The 21,830-nt window shown below is 39.2% G+C and overlaps 1 protein-coding gene across 5 annotated transcripts in view; it reads left to right on the forward strand.

Annotated features, from left to right (window-relative positions):
- The window catches only part of LOC132767331 (transducin-like enhancer protein 4), a 160,144-nt gene that overhangs the window by 74,111 nt on the left and 64,203 nt on the right, over window positions 1–21,830 (forward strand). For 3 of the 5 annotated variants that reach the window (XM_060762162.2, XM_060762159.2, XM_060762158.2), the window contains 2 exons: window positions 19,410–19,614; window positions 20,304–20,320. In XM_060762162.2, coding sequence (XP_060618145.1) covers window positions 19,410–19,614; window positions 20,304–20,320 — 222 coding nt within the window. The remainder of the gene's footprint in view (window positions 1–19,409; window positions 19,615–20,303; window positions 20,321–21,830) is intronic. The other 2 variants (XM_060762161.2, XM_060762157.2) reach the window with 1 other exon arrangement.

Genomic DNA, 21,830 nt, shown 5'->3' on the forward strand with positions numbered 1-21,830 from the left:
GAAAATCAAGCATTGTGCTTCTCCAAATGGAAGGAGGACTCTGTCCTTTCATGGAAAAGATCACCTGGGGAAAAAGGGCGAAGGATGGTTTTTATTAAACGTCAAGTATAATTGCTCATGACATCTTGAGATGAACTCAGAAAAGTTCCTTTTTAGACCTCAACTCCTATGGTTTCCATAGCCAGCAAAGACAAGGAACACAGAAAGTGTAATAATAAAAAGGAACTTTTTCCGAGTCTTTTTTGTTTGTTTTTTAAGCCAGAGAGCACAGGGCAAGCAGAAAAGGAAATGACTGGAAATCCTTTATGTTGCTATATTATGCCAGATCCATATTGCACTACTCAAGTGCCTTGTTGAATAACCAAATTTTACCCTTTTTCTAAAGGCCAGGAGGGAGGAGGGGGCAGTCTGATCTCATTGGCTAGGGAGTTTCATAACTGAGGGGTCACCACTGAGAAGACCCTTGTCTCTCATGTCCACCAATCACGCCTGCGACAGAGATGGGACTGAGAACAGGGCCTCCCCAGAAGATCTTAATGCTCCTAACAGGTTCATAGGGAGAGATGTGTTTAGATCACTAAGTTAAGCCAGAATCATTTAGTGCTTTATAGGCTGAAGCCAGCACTTTGAATTGTGCCCAGTAACAGACTAGCAGCCAGTGGAGCTGACTTAACCGGGGATGGGGGGGGGGGGGATGTATGCTCCCTGTATGTCGCTCCAGTGAGCAATCTGGCTGCTGCCCGTTGGACCACTTGGAGCTTCCGAACAGTCTTTCAAAGGCAAACCCACGTAGAGCGCATTGCAGTAGTCTATTTAAGATGTCACAAGAGTGTGGACTATTTATTTATTAACAGTATTTATTTACAGTATTTATATTCCACCTTTATCACCCTGCAGGGGACTCAGGGCAGATTACAGTGCACATATGCATGGCAAACATTTGATGCCATAGATATATAACATATATAGACAGATACAAAGAGGCAATTTAACATTTCAGCTTTCTGGCTTCATGAGGGTATGCTAAATGACTACCATGGCCAAGTCTGACTTCCCAAGGTATGGGCACAACTGGCATACAGGTTTTAATTGTATGAAAGCTCCCCTGGCCACTGCTGAAACCTGGGGTTCCAGGCTCAGCAATGAATGCAGGAGAACTCCTGAGTTGCGAAAGACCATGAAACAATGTTTGTGTACATTGTCCTATCAGTAAGAAATTATGTTACTATCTCCCCCATCCATTTGAACAATTTCTGTTTTGGAATCCTGGATAAGGGATACTCAACCTAATAAGAGTTTATTGGTGTAAGTTTGAAATATGATCACAAGGAGTGACCTCTTCTTTGTTCTCATCATGGAAAGTGGCTCAGCTTGGTAAATGATTAATTCCCAATTGATTGCTTTCAGTGGCACTTCTGAAATAAGGGCAGAATTGATGAGAGGCAGAAAAAAAAGAACAGATATGGCATGTAAAATAGAAAATTTCCTTAAAAACTTCTCAAGGTTTAATTTTTCCATGGAGAATTTGCCATTTTTACACCACTGTTTCTTAAAGAGACATTTGTAATAATGAATGGATAGCAATGCAATACTAAACGAGCTTGAGAGATTTGACGTAATTAATCTGAAGTTGGCATAAGTAGTGGAAATGATTCAACCGTGGAGGTGCCCCATGGCCTCAAGAGCAGATAAATAAACCACAGCATATCATACAAAGTTTGTTGATACTGAAACTAGTGTGTAAGTAAATTTAGTGTTGATATAATAAACAAAGGATTTAAGCCAAGCCCAAGTGGGAGTAAAAAAAAAAAAAAAGACAAGAATTCCAATAAAACTTTGAATTTGTTGGAATGTACAATCAGAATTGCAGCCACATGAGGTGCACATCAGTAGGATATCATGAGGGAAGAAAGACTTTTTAAAGTATTTGACCAATGTTAACCAATCTGTTTCCTTATACTTTCCACCATCTTTCAGACGAATGGCATTGGTGGAAATAAAATCGTAACACGAGGAAACATTTTCTAGAGTGTTAGGAAAGACTGTGAAAAGACCCCATATGTTTTATTTTGACTTTTGTTGAATATTATTTTTCAGTCCCATGTCCTCCACAAAAAATTCACTCTCCATCTTCCTCTTAGAATTTTTTTGTGTTGCTTTTGGAAAGAGGCAGTGGGGAAGCAGTTAATTTTTTTATGTGTGTGCATATTTGGAATCTTTGAAAAGTCACCTATTTTTTTCAAGAGATGGGTTTTTAACTTTTCCTCTAAGAGGATTCCTTTGCCTTTAATAACTGTTGTGACAAGTGGAAATCCAGTAAGTGAAACCTACTCCTTTGGTGAAAGATAGAAAAATTGCTCAAGTAATCCTTGATATTGTGTGTGTGTGGGGGGGGGGGGGGGGTTGTGCACAGACACATATGGGAGCCATAAATCCCCCACCACTGTCTTAAAAGTGCAGTAGCTCTCTTACAGAAGCTTAAAAGGGGCTGTCAACCTGTCAAAAATTAGTAATATTCAGAATAATTTCAGACTCAATTCTACCGAAATTACAGAGACTTGAATGCTATTTGTTTTACTTGAAATCACTGTCATATTTCCTATCTATATTCAGAGTATGGAAAAGTTTATTTTTGGTACTACAACTACCAGGGTTCTCTAGATAGGGATTGTGGGATTCTTTGTACAAGCTCTATCCAAAATTAAGAAGTACCATATGAGTTGGTGCTATAAGGAAACATTTCCTTGATTACATGAAACACATCATGTGAGAACACGTCATAGCAAATCACATGTGCGGCACACATTTCATATTGAGTTTGCTTAAGTGATGCACATTCAGGAAACAAAGAGATGTTGTTGGGAGAGAGGGTTCTAGCTGTGTCTCTGAATGTAGTAGTTGTTTGTTTGTTTTGTAGGGGGTACACAAGTTTTGAGAATGGAAGGAATTGAGATATGAAGGCTTTAAAGATAAGCATATAGACTGTACCTTGGCAAGTTATATCAGAAGATATTGTACCTTTTAGCACAGTCGTGCCTGCAGCTCAAAGCTATGATGCTTGGCATCCATTGGTGATATTTCATTTGTTTGGAGAAAGGGGACACAATCACCCTTGAAATAGCCTTAATAGTGCAGTCAAGAAAGAATGGATGTTTGCCCCACTGTAGGAGAGATTGAAGGGTTGGGTGCAGGTGAAATGAGGACATACCCAGAAAAATACAGCCAGCCCTCCACATTCATTGGGGTTAGGAGGACAGGATCCCCACAAAAGTGAAAAACCACAAATAATAAAATTGCTACCCCCCCCCCCCCTTTCCAACAGAACATCTCTCTAGAACAGTGGTTCTCAACCTGGGGTCCCCAGATGTTTTTAGCCTTCAACTCCCAGAAATCCTAACAGCTGATAAACTGGCTGGGATTTCTGGGAGTTGTAGGCCAAAAACATCTGGGGACCCCAGGTTGAGAACCACTGCTCTAGAAGAAGGGTTCTTAATTTTTTTTCAACCGTGGAGCCCTTTTTGAAGCAAAAGTTACTTGTGGACTCCAATGTTTATATATTATATTGTATTCTATCTATCTATCTATCTATCTATCTATCTATCTATCTATCTATCAGGCATGGCCCAGGATAGTGTCAGAGTGTTCGTGTGAACTAATTCACACAGTGCAAAGTTTTATATATATATATATATATATATATATATATATATATATATATATATAAAAAAAAAACAATATTTATAGTGAAGAACAATTTTATCCAACATATACTTAACAGTGGTTCAGTGGAAGACCCCCAGGCCCATCCAGTCCAACCCCCTTCTGCCATGCAGGAAAAACACATCAAAGCACCCCCAACAAATGGCCATCCAGCCTTTGTATAATAATAATAATAACAACAACAACAACAACAATCACTACCACCACTCCAGAGGGCTTCCCAGAGCACAGTTTAACTGCTGCTCTAGAATAACATTATGTAATACAGTTTTTGTTCCTGGGTTATAACTGTCATTTCCTAATTGGTTCGATCATACAAACATGGAAAAGTTTATTAAACTGCAAAAAAAAAAGTTTTTGTGTGAGATCCTGCAGCACATTTTGCTTTAGTTTTTCAATGAATATCTCATGGAGTCTCAACCAAATCAACATACTTTCTGGCAGTCACAAAATTAAGTTTCTGGAATATAACAATGACTTTCAAAGGAAATACAGCACAATTAAACAGAAAATAACACCTTCAAACCAGGAACACAATTTTTCAGATTTTGTTACATAGTGTAATCTAGTTTTTCAAGCATGACTGTATGGTCAATTCTGCCAGATCGTACTGGAGAACCTAGAAATTCCTTGAGATCTATGATACTATCCTCCAGCAAGACTCTATGATTAACTTGCTGGCATACGTTGATGATAGAGTTACACTGACTCAGAGATTACTTGTTGTTGTTCATTCGTTCAGTCGTCTCCGACTCTTCGTGACCTCATGGACCAGCCTACGCCAGATCTCCCTGTCGGCCGTTACCACCCCCAGCTCCCTCAAGGTCAGTCCAGTCACTTCAAGGATGCCATCCATCCATCTTGCCCTTAGTCGGCCCCTCTTCCTTTTGCCTTCCACTTTCCCCAGCATCATTGTCTTCTCTAGGCTTTCCTGTCTCCTCATGATGTGGCCAAAGTACTTCAACTTTGTCTCTAGTATCTTTCCCTCCAGTGAGCAGTCGGGCTTTATTTCCTGGAGGATGGACTGGTTGGATCTTCTCGCAGTCCAAGGGACTCTCAGCACTTTCCTCCAACACCACAGCTCAAAAGCATCGATCTTCCTTCGCTCAGCCTTCCCTAAGGTCCAGCTCTCACATCCGTAGGTTACTACAGGGAATACCATGGCTTTGACTAGGCGGATCTTTGTTGCCAGTCTGATGTCTCTACTCTTCACTATTTTATCGAGACTGAACATTGCTCTCCTCCCAAGAAGTAAGCGTCTTCTGATTTCCTGGCTACAGTCTGCATCTGCAGTAATCTTTGCACCTAGAAATACAAAGTCTGTCACGGCCTCCACGGTTTCTCCCTCTATTTTCCAGTTGTCAATCATTCTTGTTGCCATAATCTTGGTTTTTTTGACGTTTAGCTGCAACCCGGCTTTTGCGCTTTCTTCTTTCACCTTGATTAGAAGGCTCCTCAGCTCCTCCTCGCTTTCGGCCATCAGAGTGGTGTCATCTGCATATCTGAGGTTGTTAATGTTTCTTCCAGCAATTTTCACCCCAGCTTTGCATTCATCCAGCCCCGCACATCGCATGTGTTCTGCATACAAGTTAAAAAGGTTGGGTGAGAGTATGCAGCCTTGCCGTACGCCTTTCCCAATCTTGAACCAGTCTGTTGTTCCGTGGTAAGTTCTGACTGTTGCTACTTGGTCCTTGTACAGATTCCTCAGGAGAGAGACAAGGTGGCTTGGTATGCCCATCCCACTAAGAACTTGCCACAATTTATTATGATCCACACAGTCAAAGGCTTTAGAATAGTCAATGAAGCAGAAGTAGATGTTTTTCTGAAACTCAGAGATTACTAGAGGGAGCATTTCATCTGTGAATAAACAAATCTAGAAAAGCCAGAGGAGGGCCAACTGTCCATGGGGCACCAGGCATTATATCTGGTGTTTATTTGGTGTTTATTTGTTCAGTCGTTTTCGACTCTTCGTGGCCTTATGGACCAGTCCACCTCAGAGCTCCCTGTCGGCTGTTGCCACCCCCAAATCTTTTAATGCCAAGCCAGTCACTTCAAGGATAACATCCATCCATCTTGCCCTTGGTCGGCCCCTCTTCCTTTTTCCTTCCATTTTCTCCAGCATCATTATCTTCTCCAAGCTATCCTGTCTTTTCATTATGTGGCCCAAAACTTTATTTCCTGGAGTATAGACTGGTTTGATCTTCTTGCTGTCCAAGGCACTCTTAGAACTTTCCTCCAACACCTCAGATCAAAAGCATTTATCTTCCTGGGCTCAACCTTCCTTATGATCCATCGCTCACATCCATAGGTTACTACAGGGAATACCACTGATTTAACTGTGTGAATCTTCGTTGCCAGTATGATGTCTCTATGCTTAACTATTTTATCACATTTGGTCATTGCTCTCCTCCCAAGAAGTAAATATCTTCTGATTGCCTGGCTGCAGTCTGTGTCTGCAGTAATCTTCGTGCCTAGAAATATAAAGTCCGTCACTGTCTCCATGTTTTCTTTCTCTGTTTGCCAGTTATCAGTCAGTCTGGTTGCCATTATCTTGGTTTTTTATGTTGACTTCTAACCCAGCTTTTACACTTTCTTCTTTCACCTTGGTTATAAGGCTCCTCAACTCCTCCTCGCTTTCAACCATCAAAATGGTATCATCTGCATATCTAAGATTATTAATGTTTCTTCCAGCAATTTTTACTTCAGCTTTGGATTCATCAAGTCCCACATGTCGCATGATGTGTTCTGCATACAAGTTTAATAGGCAGGGTGAAATATCTTTTGTGCACTAAGTAAAACCATCCTTAGGCAAGCATCTAGAAATGTTGAAATTCCCTCATTTTCCCTGATGGTCATGGCAAAGTAATTGTCACTTTGTTCTCTATGTATGTAAAATGTACGCTTGTATCTATTTTTGATTAAGTTACATCAAAAATATAGGTGAAAAATATTATGCCAGCATTCTGAATTTTTGAAAATTCAGCTTATGTGCATCATTGATCCCAGTAGTAATTGAGTAATTGTGGTTTGCCATCAGAATCAGAGATTGTAAAAGATTTTTTCAAAGTAATTGGTTGCTATTACGTCATCTTCTTTACAATGTAGAATTCCTTGTCCAAAACTAATTCATTATTTGTAAATAAATTGCTTTCAAGCTTTGCACAAGGTTAATGTTCAGCATGTAAACAGCGCTTGACTAGTAACTTCATTCAGATGCTGAAATGCTTGTAAAACAGTTTCTAGTTATTCTGATCAGATGTGGACGACTCGTGGCCCTTCAAATATTGCTAAACTGCAGCTTTCACCTAGCATCCCCCAAAAATATAATTGATTATACCCAATGGAAGGCTGGATAGTTAAGGTGGCTGAGTTAGCTCTTGAGGCCATGAGGCACCTCCAGTGTTGAATCATTTCTACTACTTAGGTCAACTTTTGATTAATTACAATGTCGAATCTCTCAAGCTTGTCTAATGTTGTATTGGTATCCATTCATTATTACAAATGATTCTTTAGAAAACAGTGGTGTAAAAATAGCAAATTCTCCATGGAAAAATTAAACCTTGGGAAGTTTTCAAATTCACATGGGTTGTAAAGCAGAAAACAGCTGAAGACTTCTCAAAAGACTGTGTGATGTGCAACCTCCCTCTTCATATGTGTATTCGTATCCCTCCTTTATGTGTACATGCTTGTATGTGTGCACTTGTCCTGTGTACTGCTACCACAGACCTCTATATATGATGCAGTATCCAAATGGAGTCTGGTGTTTCCGTTCCTATTTCTATTCCTGTTTATCACTAGGAGAAATGTAGCAAAAATGTAAGAACCAGGTATGCAATGATGTTCCAAAAAATACAATTTAGCACAAGAAGTGCTGAACCTCAATTTTTAGCAGTGACACTTTAATGATAGGAAGCCTGCAAAATTATTTGCTATCAATTGTGAAGGCAATAACAAGCCTTGGTGGTTTTTCACACTCTCTGTGTTAAGTGCTTTCAGAATGACAGCGTAAACTGTGTTAGAGAACTCCAAGGAAGTAAAACTGATTAAAATGTTCATGCTTGAATGGTGCTGATGGAATAGTTCATTTGGACTTTCTCTACCTCCTGCAGCTCAAGCTGAAATATTAAAATTCAGTGGATTTAAATCTCTCTCCCCTCAGCTCAGGAAAAAAAAACATTACATTTTAATAGGTTTTAAACTCATAATTCACTGGTTTGGAGCAGTACTATTAAATCTATTTAAATATTACTTGTATTACTAAGGAAATGATTTAAATGATTTTGCCTGTACTGTTTCTCATTCATATATGAATATATAGAGGGGAGGGGGGAGAATATGAGAAAGAGGGGGTATGCAATTTTCAAAGAGGCTGCATTATTTGTACAAGTTTTGCTTTATTAATATGGTTATCTTTCTTGCTTGGGAAAATTTTAAAAAAGGTTAAAAGCAAATGGCAGACATCAGAATAATTGACCCTCTGTATAGCATATAATTAGCGAGTTTTATTTATTTTTTCTTCTTAATACACTGATTGTAAACCTTTTCAGTTTGCATTAAGGACCAAAGTACCTGTCTCACCACCCATTCACTCTATTTTCCCTTTTCATTGGTCAAAATAATGTTAGAGTACTAGTCCACCCTTGCACCCCTCTCACCCACCCCATATATATACATTTGACATACTGAGGTTTGAAGAAAAGAGGTGGAATTCTCTGGATAGTTATGTGGTACAGATAAGTGCATACAAGTTCTAATAAAAACTTAGCATCAGTCCATCCTATTATCCCCATGGCGCCACTGGTCCGTGGCTCATGCTGCTAAATGCTAATGCATTTTTTGCACTGGTGCTTAGCGCAGAGAGGGAATTTCTGCCTCTATGTGTGAAGGGGCTGCTTTTTGCCTTTCAAATGAGTTTACTCTTTGGGTCTTTGATCTGAAACAAAAGGTTAAGAAATAAGGGCTAGGCTTTTGGCTGGCATAATTTGGCGCAGCTCCACTGATTTTGGTTGGCGTACCTTGATTTATGCCAGCCGAGAGCGCCTGCTTCCAAATCTGTACTAGAGGAGCAAATTTGGCTGTCCTTGTTGATTCTGAACCATTTTTAAAAAATTGAATGCATGGGGAGAAGTGGGGGAGTCGCATTTTCTCTGTACATTATAGATAGCAACAATTTCATCTTGCTTAGTAAAGTCATTCCCAGCAGATGTGTGTGTGTCTGTGTCTGTGTATCTGTGTGTACAGAGCTGCAAACCTCTGAGAGCCAAGAAGGATGTTGTATAAATTAGTAATAGACTGTGACCTCTGTGCAGCAATCACTTATATTTTTTTTCGGGCTTCTTATTGTTTGATCAAAGGCTCTGCCTACATTAAGCTGTGCTTGGGGCTTAAAGGCTGTAAAACAAATTGGCCACCTGCTGTACACTGTACACAGATTGTTATGGCAGGAAGGCAGAAGAGGAGGTTGGCTTAATGGGGTATCTGTTTCATGTTTTCTTTGCGTCCACATTGTAGGTGATAGTCTGTGCCTTATTTAATCAGAGAATTTATTGGTATGTGGAACAATCAGAACCATGGTTTGTTCAACCTGTGCTCACACTTTAGTATTACAAGTGATCAGAGAGTTTAAATTATTATTATTATTATTATTATTATTATTATTATTATTGTAGCTTCGTACAGTGATTAATAAGGTGTGATATATACTTCCATTGTTTTTTGTGAGATAGCTATGGGCGTTCCCGCCTCTCTGCTTCAGTCTACCAAATAGACCAGGCATTAGCAAACTTTAGCCCTCCAGGTGTTTTGAAGTAACTCCTAGAAATCCCAACCGCTTACTGACTGTTAGGAATTGTAGGAATTATGGATTTTAATATATCCTGTGGATGTTGAGGGGCATTTTGCAGCAAGGGGAAAGTACCAGTGCCAGTGATGGCACACCTGCCCACCACCGCAATCACCATCATTTCACTACTCAGATGTTTTAAAATTCCAGGAGTAGGACCTTGGTGGGGAAGATAGAGAGGATTGCTTCTTTTGTGGGTTTCCCAGAACAGGCTATACCCTTCCTTTTTGCCACTCTACTCAACAAAAAGGGGTGGTTCCTTTTTGATAACACTTTAATTACATTGACTAATGAAAACGTTGATCCAGTTTTTTGGGGTTGATTTTTTAAATTCATTTTCTAGATTTATACATGAGCATATAGAATATTTAGTCATAAAGTAGTTTATGATATTGCTCTGTGTATGGTTGTAGCCACATCACCTGTAGAAGAAAACTTCTCACAGGTAAGGAAGTGCAAGTGTTTATCCACATTACGCAAATATAATTTGTGGATGCCAGTTTAACTGCTATGGCTCCACTCTATAGCATCCTGGGATTTGTAGTTTGGTGAGGTATTTGGAATCATTTGTTAGGATGCTGTGGTGCCTTAGTACCAATCCTGGGATTCCATATGAGAAATCCACACAGTTAAAATTGTATCAAAGTGCTATAATAGTGCAGTGTGAATACAGTTGGGGTTTGATCCTTTTAGTCTTTGATGAGAAATGAAGACTGCATGTTGCATCAGCAAGTCATCTTGTGTTATTCTGTGAAACTAAAGTACTAGTAAGGTGGAAAGCTTTGCAAAACTAACAGTATTAAGAAGTACGGGCATTAAAGTAAAGGTGAACACATGGTTATTTAATATCACTCAAGGAAGTCACAAAAGGGTGGAAAGGAGAAAATGGTAAACCATTCACTGTAAACCAAGACAAAACGTGAAAAAGAGCTTTATGCAGAGGGACCATATATCAGAGAAACTGGTTTCCTTCCTGTGTCGACCACAAACGATACTGTGAAGGTGTAGGGGTTTCACAGAGAAAATCACAGGTTTCATGTTGCATATTTTCTTGATGACCTCACACTTGGACAGCTGTTGGCATTAAAATGAAGAAATATCCCAATTTCCTAAGGTGTATCTACACTATGGAAGTAATTTGACACCACTTTAACTGCCCTGGCTCAATGCTATGGAATCATGAGATCTGTAGTGTTATAGGATCTTTAGCTTTGTCAAAGAGTCCTGGCACCACGCCAAACTATAAATCTCTGCAATGAAAGTGGTGTCAAACTGCATTAATTATTCAGTGTAGTTACATCCTCCACCAGTCCTACATTGCATACTGGATTTTGGCTCTGTCCACCAGAATGTGTTATGCAATGAAGAATATAAAATATGAATTGACAGGGACAGATGACTGTGTAGGGTTATGGGGAGCAATTTATGAAACCTGTGAATTTGATATGCTCACCATCAGATCTAACTGAGGAAAAGGTTTCTTCTGAATTTCCTCCCTGTACTGTTCTTTTGATTTATTGTCTAGCTTTGTGTACTTCTAAATATCTCACATTTCTCCTTGATAAAGAACTGCTACCATTTCCCTTTACTTGGGAATGTTTTATTTTCTGGATTTGATCTAGTAATTTCTTAATAGAGAATGAGATCCCAGAATTTGAGTCAGAGGGCCTAAGCAGGAGATTTATAGCAGCAACCAGGGGGAGATGTGTTTTGCTAATTCTACATATTTAACGTGCCAGCTCACATAATAAAGAATCTTGAAGTTTATTATAGTTTGGTGGAAAACAGAGGCCATTTTAGACCAAGCAGTGCTGTCGAATGTTTGATTTCTTAAGGGGACCATTAATAAAACTCCATAAGTGTTGTCCATGAACTCCACTTAGTTTTAACACAATTATATGCCTTCCCTGTAGCCCTCTAAAAATGTAGCTAAAGGGTCTGGAAGAGAAAGTAAGCAGTCTGGGCTACCCCTGATCCCTGACAATTCAAACACTGGGCCAATATCAACCAAGGAGAAGAAATGGGATACAAATTAATGTCAGATGACAGCACCAGATGGTCAAAATAGGCTCTGAAAAGTTTGTACTAGAAAATAAACAAATGAAAGCATTCCCACAAAAACAGTTCCACTTAACTAGTCCATTCATGTGTTCTGGTTTTGAGTGATTTTTCTGTTGGATGCAAGGAGTAATAATGAGCATTTTGGTACGGCCCTGCCTGTGTTGTCTTCACTCATCGTATGAAAATCTGTGGGAAAGTGATTTTTTTTCTTTCTGTCTTCATGTGCTACAGAAGGAGATGAAGCTAGCCAGTATTCCATTCCTCAGTTTAATCTCAGAAAAGGCAAGCCTGAATAGGACAGAGAAATTATGGAGGCATTCGTCAAAGAGAATAGTGGCATCAACGGGCAGGGTTGCCAGCTGCCTCATGAAAAATAAGGGACACTGGCAGAGGGGGAAAGAGAGAGCTTCTGGGACAGAACTTCCAGAGCCTTGGCCCTCCCCAAGCTCCTCCTCCTCAGTACTTGATGTCCCTCAGCCCTTCCCCGCCTTCAGGTTGGCTTCTGGGGGAACCTAAAGGTGAGGAGGTGCTGAGGGACATCAAGAGGAGGAGAAAGAGGAGGAGAAGGAAGTGAGTAGGGACCGGACTCTGAGTCTGCCCCCTCCTCGTTTCTTCCTCCTCTTTTTTAATGATTGACATCTCTCCACCCCTCCTTATCTTCAGGGGGACATCAGGAGGAGGAGGAGGAGGAGGAGAAAAAGGTGACGAGGAAGGAATGGACTTTAAGTCCACCCCTTCTCTCCTCTTCTGCCATGGTGGTTGATGTCCCTCCAGGAGGTGAGGCGGGGGTGGAGGGTCATCAAGAGGAGAAGGAGGTGAGGAGGAGCGGAGGGATGAAAAGGCAAATGGGACATTCCGTAGGTCTACACAATAGAATGAATGCAGTTTGTCATCACTTTAACTGCCATGGCTCAATACTCTGGAATTCAAGTGTAGTTGGCAAAGAACATTAAAGATTTCATAAACCTACAAATCCCAAAATTCCATCGCATCGAGCCATGATAGTTAAAATGATGTCAAACTACATTCATTCTCCAGTGTAGATAAACTCAAGAATCTTCAGGCATTCTAAAGATTGATACAGATGTGAAATATAGCTTGTCACAAGAAGCCACCTTTTTTTCTCCTGAAAGCCAACAAACTTGTTTCCTGCTGGTATTGATAGAGAGTTTTTGCATTTGCTGTAATGATTTTGGCTCAAAGTGCACCAAATAGATGGTTGTGACCTGACCGTATTGTGTAGAGTATAGTTCACTTTCATCAGTTTGATCAGTCTGACTATTATTTTGTGCTTGCTGTGTGTCTGTGTGAACTTAGCATTATAAAGGGGAAATATACTATCTTCAAGTTAGATCTTTTGCACAAATTGCAGAAACCTTAACAGTGACAACTGGGCCTTTTCTCATTCTCTCACTGAAACCTAGAAATGGAAGGGTGGAGGGGGAGAGTTTCAGTGATTTCTCGACAGGCTGTCTCATCCTGTTCAGACAGCCTGTCTCATTTAGAACAAGAATTATTTACATGCCTAAAGACGAACAAGTTTCATTTTGCGTAAGCTTCATCTGAAATTAGTCTCTGAGATGCCGCAGGACTATTTGCTGCTAGTTAAGATTACCGTAACCTTAAGGTCTAAGCTTTTGAAGATCCAGGAATGGTGTGGTCCAAAGTCACATTTATGTTCCTTTCCCCAGTTAGAGATGGGATGAGGGCGGAAGAAGATAAATTTGAGTTTCTGAAAAGGGCCACTGCTACCTATTTCCTTTCGATTTGATATGAGAGTCTAATTTTATTTTCCCATGCTGTTCAAATGTAACTTTCAATGCCTCCATGCTTCCACCTACCTCTTATTTCTTAACTTGCTTTCTGGATTTGTTTTGTATTGTATTTTGTATGCAGTGCAACTTGCATAATAATACTAATGAGATAGTCTTAATTGGATATTGCCTGCGTTTTCCAGGCAGTGTGGAAAGGGCATGCATACAGCCTGTATGTGGGCTGAGATATAAAGTGAGGTCTTTGGGAGATTAATTTGTCAGTTAACATTAGAAATGTCTTTGGGTTGGAGGAGGATGTTAGGGTTGTTTGGATAATAGCAATGAGCTTTCAGGGTCTATAAGGGGAAAAGCACTAGATTACTCTGGCATGGTGCTGCTTGGAAGATATCCAATAGAAACCTGAATCCTTTCCAGGAAAATAGGCTTCTAAATGTGCTGACTCTAACGAGAGAACATTAGAAGCTAATTTGTCTATGGTTTATAAGCACATTGTGCTTTTAATTTGATCCTTTTTAGATATGTGGGGAAAGGATTTACGCTTGCCATCAATATCTCTGAACTCACTGTTATTGAGATATTCATGGATGATCCTGGAGATAAAGCTGATGATAAGAAGTTAAAATATTTAGGGGTATACATCCCCAAAAATATAAATAACCTTATACAGAAAAATTATAACCACAAATGGAAAAAGTTAATAAACAAATTCACAATTAGAAAAATTGAGGAATATCAAACAAAATTAACATAGTTAAGATGAGGATTTTACCAAAAAAATTATTTTTGTTTCAGGTACTATCCCTAACAAAATAATTAAGCAATGGGACAATTCAGTATTTTATACATCTGAAAGAAATGGGAGATGGGGAGCCCCTAGTTTATAGAGTTATTTTGAAGCCTGTCAATTAAAGGGATTGATAGAATTAGATCTTGATTATTCAAAAAGATGGGCCAGAATCTAGAAATGATAAATGATTGGGACCTCTGCCTGTGTTTGAAGAGTAGTGTAGAAGACAACAAGATTTTACAACAAATTATAGGGGATCCAGTGATCTCCTCCATGGAATGCTGGGAAAGATGGCAAATTAAATTCCCAATCAATGAAAAAGTATCTGTTTGTTTTTATTATCTAATAGGGATATTAGATAATAAAAACAAACAGATACTCAGAAAAATGATTAAAAATTAAAAGTAAAGTGGAATGAGGTTGATTGGCGACCTCTTAAACACAGATGGGACAATTAATGTTTGGGACAAGATAAAATACAAGTATAGACAAAGCAATTGGCTGTTATGGAATGTTTTGAAACACGGGATTATAGAGTGGAGGAGACAGAATGCCAGAAACACATTTTGATCAGATATTAAAATGGAAGTTAGAGAAGGAGAAAGGCTTGATGTCTTTCATTTATAATAAAATGAAATAAAATAAAATAAAAAAGCTGTGGACAAGTCTACATAGGGACCACCAAACGCAGCGCCCAGACACTCATCAAGGAACATGAAAGGCACTGCAGACTACTCCAACCAGAGAAATCAGCCATAGCAGAGCACCTGATGAACCAACCTGGACACAGCATATTATTTGAGAACACAGAAGTGCTGGACCACTCTCACAATCACCATGTCAGACTACACAGAGCAGCCATTGAAATCCACAAGCATGTGGACAATTTCAACAGAAAGGAGAAAACCATGAAGATGAACAAAATCTGGCTACCAGTATTAAAACAACTAAAAAATTACAACAACAAAACAACAGAGGGGAAACAAACAGGCACATAAAATCACTCTCAACAAGAGATCCCCCCCAGGCGCTTCCAGGCCATTGAATGCAAATCAAGGTGATCAGCTGAAACATTCCCAGCTAGCCCCAGCAGACAGGGGTCCTTTGTCTCACCCTGGTCATTCCACAGATATATAAACCCATTTTTCCTACTTCCAACAGACCTCACTACCTCTGAGGATGCTTGCCATAGATGCAGGCGAAACGTCAGGAGAAAAATTGCCTCCAGAACATGGCCATATAGCCCGGAAAAACCTACAACAACCCTATAATAAAATAGTTGCAAAACAATATAAACTGAAACAAACGTTAGTTGAGATATGGAAAGAGGATTTCAACTGCAATGAATCAGACACTGAACACTGGATTAATTCAATTTTTAAAAAATTAAACATATTAGGGCCAGAGCAATACAATGGAAAATATTTTCCAAATATTACAGAACCCCATTTAAATTAGCCCATATAACTAAATCATCATCAAAACTATGTTGGCGCAAATGCAGCAAAACTGGCTCTTTTATGCATATGTGGTAGAAGTGTGACAAAACACAAACATTACATTAAAATAAAGAAAAAGGTGGAAGGTCAATTAGGGCAAAAAGTAGAGCTGAATAAACAGATAAAAATTGAGGGTAACAGCAGCACTAACAAATGGGCAGATAGAAGCGGCCCAAGCAACAGTAGCCTTGGGCTGGAAAAAACAGGAAAAATAGGAATTGAAAAATGGTTTGAATATTTAGCAGACTGTATGCTCCGGGATTGTGTTTTTAAAAGGAGGATGAAATACTTACAACAGGTTGCAAGAAGAATTGGGACTTGAAATGGGGAACTCTGATATCTAGAGTAAAAGAAAAAGGAAAATATAAAGAACTAAATTGCACTCTCTTCGTGATTTATCAATTCAAATAATATTCAAACCGAAGTTACAACTGTTCCTAGTGGGTGGGGGGTGAAGAGGGAGGAAGGGGGAGGGAGAAAAACTGCTGGGCACAAGTGGTTGACAAGTGTGGAATTGGGATTGGTAAGGTTAAGAAAATAGGATACAGTATACTGAGTGAAAATTTAATTATTGAGATTTGTATTATTCTACTTGTGTCTACAATTAATGTTTTGAAATTAAAAAGAGATAGTCATGGATGGATATGAATTACACAGTATACAAATGTGAAAAACATTGAAACAGTCCTTTAAGTTGTTTGGAAGGATTAGTTTCCTTCCTCCAAGGTTTTTAAAAGGAGACATGCCAAGTTCCACGTCGTTCTGCTTGAACTAAGGCTTGGGTGTCCATATCAGAGTACAATATGTAAAGTGAGAAATATCCCTTAGTCTAGAAAATCTTGATCAAAGTATTGGATTCCAGAAAATTAATTCATAAATGGTTGCCGTAATTTCACCTGCCTCTTAAAAGATAATTAAATGCTTTATTAATATGATATATTGGTGTTCTGTCCAAGAGGTCCTGTCTAGTGATACGACTTCTATCTCCATAATGTAACATGATATTGGCATATTTCTGTAGAGAATCAGAAGTGTATACAGAATTATATCCCCATTGTTACAGTGCATAGACCCCTTCTGTTTTAGATGGCATTATTTGCATAATTTGTTAAAAATGCACACCTGGAATGTAAGGTGGCAACTTAGTTCAAGGCAGCTTCATATTTTATGAAGTCAGAAGCTGGGGAGAAAGTCAGCCTCCTTTCATCTAATCCTTAAAAACAATAACAGCACAAGGCCTCTGGTCCCCTACAAGAGCTTTCTAGAGTTAAAGGCCTTTGTACCTTGGCTGCAAACTGTTCTCTATCCCGTGTATTGTGTACTACACACAAGAAGAGGGAAGACCAGGGTAGATCATGTCCTGATTAAGTGAGCCGCAGGTATAGTACTTTATATATGTGATCCACCTAAGATACCTGGGAATTATGGCAAGCGTATGTATTATTTCAATTATGTATTCAATTTATACCCCACCTTTCTCCCAGGATGGGATCTAAGGTGTAATACTGAGAGTGTAACTCTCAGATTTTATCTGGGAACATGTTTATAGATTAGCAAATGTGGAATTTTGTTCCGGCATGCTTTCAAGTGCAATGATGGGAAAGGGAGTGGTGCGATAATCAAGATGCAATTGCTGATATCGCCACCAGCCTTGCCTCTCCTAATAGTAATGGAGGTTAAATTATGAGGGGTGTTATGTTGTCAACACTTGGCCTAGTCAATAGGCATCGAAATTATAGAGCTAGTGCTGGTTTGCAAAAACGTTTGGTAATTCTCGGAACCTTCTCTAGAAGCTTAGTTTGTTAATGGTCTGGTTTTTGTTCAAGGAATTTGAAGTGTATATGGTGATCCTGTTGTTGAAAGTGATAGGAACACTTTATTCCATAGATAGCCCTTGCCTTATAAAACTGACAATATGATGAGACTAAATAATTGTTTTTAGTACACTCATAGATTGATATATACACATGCAAATGCATACAAACACTAGCAATATTCCTATATCTGAAATTTTGTCTTGGTAACACAGGTTTTTGATTAAGGAGCTAGTGTTACATTTGAATATTTTAATAACTTTTCAAAATCTTGGGTTCTGTATGCCCCTTATGGCTACAGTATAAGTAATACAGTAGTTTAAATAGAAACAAAACACATATTTATCTTTCAAAAACTTCAGAATTGTGTGTATTGTACACCTAGTCAGGTGAGTGATAGGTTACAATCTGGGGTGTAATTAACATGAAATGCGTCCCATCTGTCAGTGTCTGTCTGTCTCGGGATATCCTATGAATACAATCCTTTTTTGGATAATTCATTTGATTAAAAAGCAGGATCCACCAGTATTACAGAACCACAGTTTACATAACCAGTAGGGGAAAGTCTAGGGAAGTATGTGAAGGGGGCATTTTTGACATTTAGCAATGCAGTGGTTTGCCCCTACCCACTTGAAAACGTTTTAATATGTGGAATGAGAGAAGTGATGGTAAAATGAGAATCAGTTTGTCCAAATGGCATCATTTGTGAAAGTGTACAGGGAGAAGTGGAAGAGAGGAGGAAAGTGGGTTGTTGGCACAAATGTGAAGTGAAACAATTTCCTGTTGGGATAGATTGAGCATGACACATTTCCTTCTTCTACCACCATGCCACCCCCAACACACACACACCTTCTAATTCAATAGCATCAACAAACCATCTACCCCACAATGGTTAGTATAGTAGAGAGCTTGATGCAGTCTTAGCTGAGGTCAAGCACTCCAATTCTAACCTCTCAAGGGCTTTTCTCTATGTGTTGCCAGCGTACTGGTAAAAATGACTTTAAACTCTTGTCAGCGCAGTTACTGGTGCATGCATCACAGTCCCACTCAAATAAACCTGTCACAACACAGAGTCAGCAGCTAGAGAAGAGTACAAGGGCAGGCCTCTAGCTTTTCATTCGAGCATCACTAAACGTGCACAGAGTGCCCAATTATTTCAGCATTATTGAGCAAGCCTACAGGAGGACCCAAGCTTTGCTACATTAGATTTTCTTTAGTAATTTGCTCAAGTACCGCTGAGGACACTTAAAGGACTTAAAACGGTGGCTGCAACCAGTTTCCTTTTCTGGATTGTTAATTCAGGTTTTCCTCTTTCAAATTAACTCTCACTGCATGCTGCGTGGCAGCTCTGGGAGAACTGTTTAACACTAATTTTCTCAATTTTCAGCTTTCCTTTTTTTAAAAAAAAAAGCAGCAACAAAACTTTATTACTGTTTTTATGCTTAACTCACATGTTTTGATTAGATGCTGATATCTATGTGTATCTCCTGCAAGTATAATGCCAGAGTTATACTTTTAAACATTATCCTTTAGATGTGGGTGTGTGTGAAGCAGTGACTTTGGGATACTGCTTTAGAAAACGGTTTAATAATTGTGGGGTGCCTTCACACTCCAACCCAGTTTTGATCCAAAGCAAAACAATGCCTGTTAAGATGTTTTTCCAAACAGTAAATTATTGGTCTCATCAAACCCATTCATTTATTGTATATTCTCCTTGTTTTCACTGAGGCACTTCTATCTTTTTTTAAAAAAAAAAAACAAAAACAATACCTGGGGGATTAATTTGTAGCAAAGTGGGGCCATTGATGGGTTGACAACCCTTGAAAATACACAATGCAGGGCAGAGCTCAATATGCTTTGAAACACTATTTCTTGGAACATATTCAATATCTGTGTCTTCATTTTTCACAGCAGCAGCAACTCCAGGCCCAGCATTTATCACATGGACATGGTCTCCCAGTGCCTCTCACTCCACACCCTTCAGGACTGCAGCCACCAGCAATCCCTCCCATTGGCAGCAGCGCTGGCCTTTTAGCCTTGTCAAGTGCCCTCGGGGGACAGTCCCATCTTCCAATCAAAGATGAAAAGAAACATCACGATAATGATCACCAAAGAGGTAGGAGGTTCTTCGCTGGATTCAGAGCAAGTTTCTCTTGCTTTTCAAGTATATAAGCTGTCCCTTCGTGAGAAGAGTGCAGTAGGAGGCTGCAAATTTTGTGGGTTTTGAAGAGATACCATCAGTGATTTTGAATTCATGGGCCACACTCAATTCACCGAAAGGCTTTTGTAAACTCCCCAACAGTTCTCTTTCTGCTCTCCACAATCTATGGATCTCTCTTCCTGGATATATTGTGCCATACCACATGTTTTCCTTTAGATCATTTCTTTCCCATACTCAGGTGGATTTTTTTTTCTTTGCCAATGTGCTTCTGGTTTGTTTCCCTAATCTATTAGGTAAACAAGCTTGAAGCACTTCTTCCTTCCTTACCTTTGCCTTCCCTCTTTACCTGTCTTATTTCCTCACTCCCCCATCCCAACTGTCCATACTTTACTCAAGTTCTATGGAAAGTAGTGGTCCCTTGATTGATCAAGTCTGTAAACAGTTGGCTGATGGTCTGGGGAATTTTCTGGAAAGGAAAAATCAGTTGACACCATTAGACAAAAATGTAGTTTCAGTCTCAGCAGATAGCCTATGAAGCTCTACTTAAATTTCTAAAATAACCTCTCTCTCTCTCTCTCTCTCTCTCTCTCCTTCCCTCCCTCCACCCCGCTTCTCTCATGTTGGTGCTTATGTTCTGCATGAAGACAGGGACTCCATAAAGGTAAGACTCCATTTCACAGATGGAAGGAGTAGCTTTAAATGTATTGCAATGTATTATATTGTAGTGAACTAAAATGTTGCAGTTATAACCAGAGGGTATTGATTAGCAGAGTCTCAGCTGGACTTTATTGAGTTAGCACTACACAGTTGACAAGTGCCGTACCATGTACACAACTATGCTGCTTAGAATACGAATGCTTTCGCACTGTTGAGTGGCATGTGACAAGGCTCTTACAGATAATAGTTATTATAGATTAACACAAGAGTTCAGCCAATCAGTATAAAATTGGAGTACAAGTCCCCTATTTTGTTTTTTTGAGCTCACAAGTTTGTGTGTGTTCTCACAAGCTGGCAAATTTCAAGAGCAAGCAAGAGTGTGAGATGCTAATTTTTCACCTTTGGGGATTTTACGAAGGTATTTTGTTCCCAGCCCCATTTCCCCCCCACAAATAATACACTTCTCTGGCAGGGTGAGAAGTGACAGTTGGGTTTTTTTCTTCCAAGTGCGGTATCTGAATATATCAAAAAGAAGTATTTGTCCTTGAGAGTGAGGATAACTGTGAATACGTTGGGACCACTCTCTGTGAGTGTATGAAATCCGGAAAGACTTTTCCCAGACTACACTTAGTGGGGAATAATTTTCATACCACATGTTAGAAAGTATGGTCATACCATGCTTCTACAACAGAGGATAGGAATCACTTCTCCAAACCACATAATCACAAAATGTCATATTTCCATGAAAGAGAACTTTCCTACTGGGACTTGGATGATCCAGATTGAATTTCCCACTGAATCATTAAGCTCATTGCCTTGGTCCAGCCACTCTCTCACAGCACAGCTAACTTTACAGGTTGTTGTGATGATGAAGGATAGTCATGTCATATTTTAACTGAAGGAATAAAAGATACGAATCAATTATGTACTCTGTCAACACCACTTACAATAATAAAACATTAACAGTTGGTGAATAATCTGTCTGCCTGTGAATAATATTTAGATATGTTTTTGACTGATTTTTGACAGTTAGCATGCTGTTCTTCCCAAAAACCCAAGCTAGATTTGTTTTAAAATGATGAATTTTGATATCCTCAAACCCCTTCAAAATAAGTTCTGTTTTCCAGGGGACACAACAGTCATGGTATTTTCCCTTCTTCTCCTTCTCCAAATCCCAACCAGTACTTCATTACAGGTAGCAGCTCTGTAGAGTTTGATGTAGCAGAGGAAATATGCCATGGACTTATCCCCCATCTGTTAAATTGTTGTCTAGAGTTGGTTACTAGAATTTTAGCCTAGTAATGAATATTTTCACTGGAATTAGTGTTAGTGCCTAGGGGCTTTTTGATATTTTAACACAAATTAGGTATACCGCAACATGGCCTTTCAAGATCTTTGAGTATGAATAGCATCCAAAATGTGAGCATTAATCTATTATCAAGCAGGAAGTAAGACAGATTTCTGCAGCAGCATACTTCATAAAATAAAATACTAGAATAGGTTTAAAAAACCTG

The sequence above is a fragment of the Anolis sagrei genome, chromosome 2, assembly GCF_037176765.1.
Source record: "Anolis sagrei isolate rAnoSag1 chromosome 2, rAnoSag1.mat, whole genome shotgun sequence".
In the NCBI taxonomy this organism is placed as follows: domain Eukaryota; kingdom Metazoa; phylum Chordata; class Lepidosauria; order Squamata; family Dactyloidae; genus Anolis; species Anolis sagrei.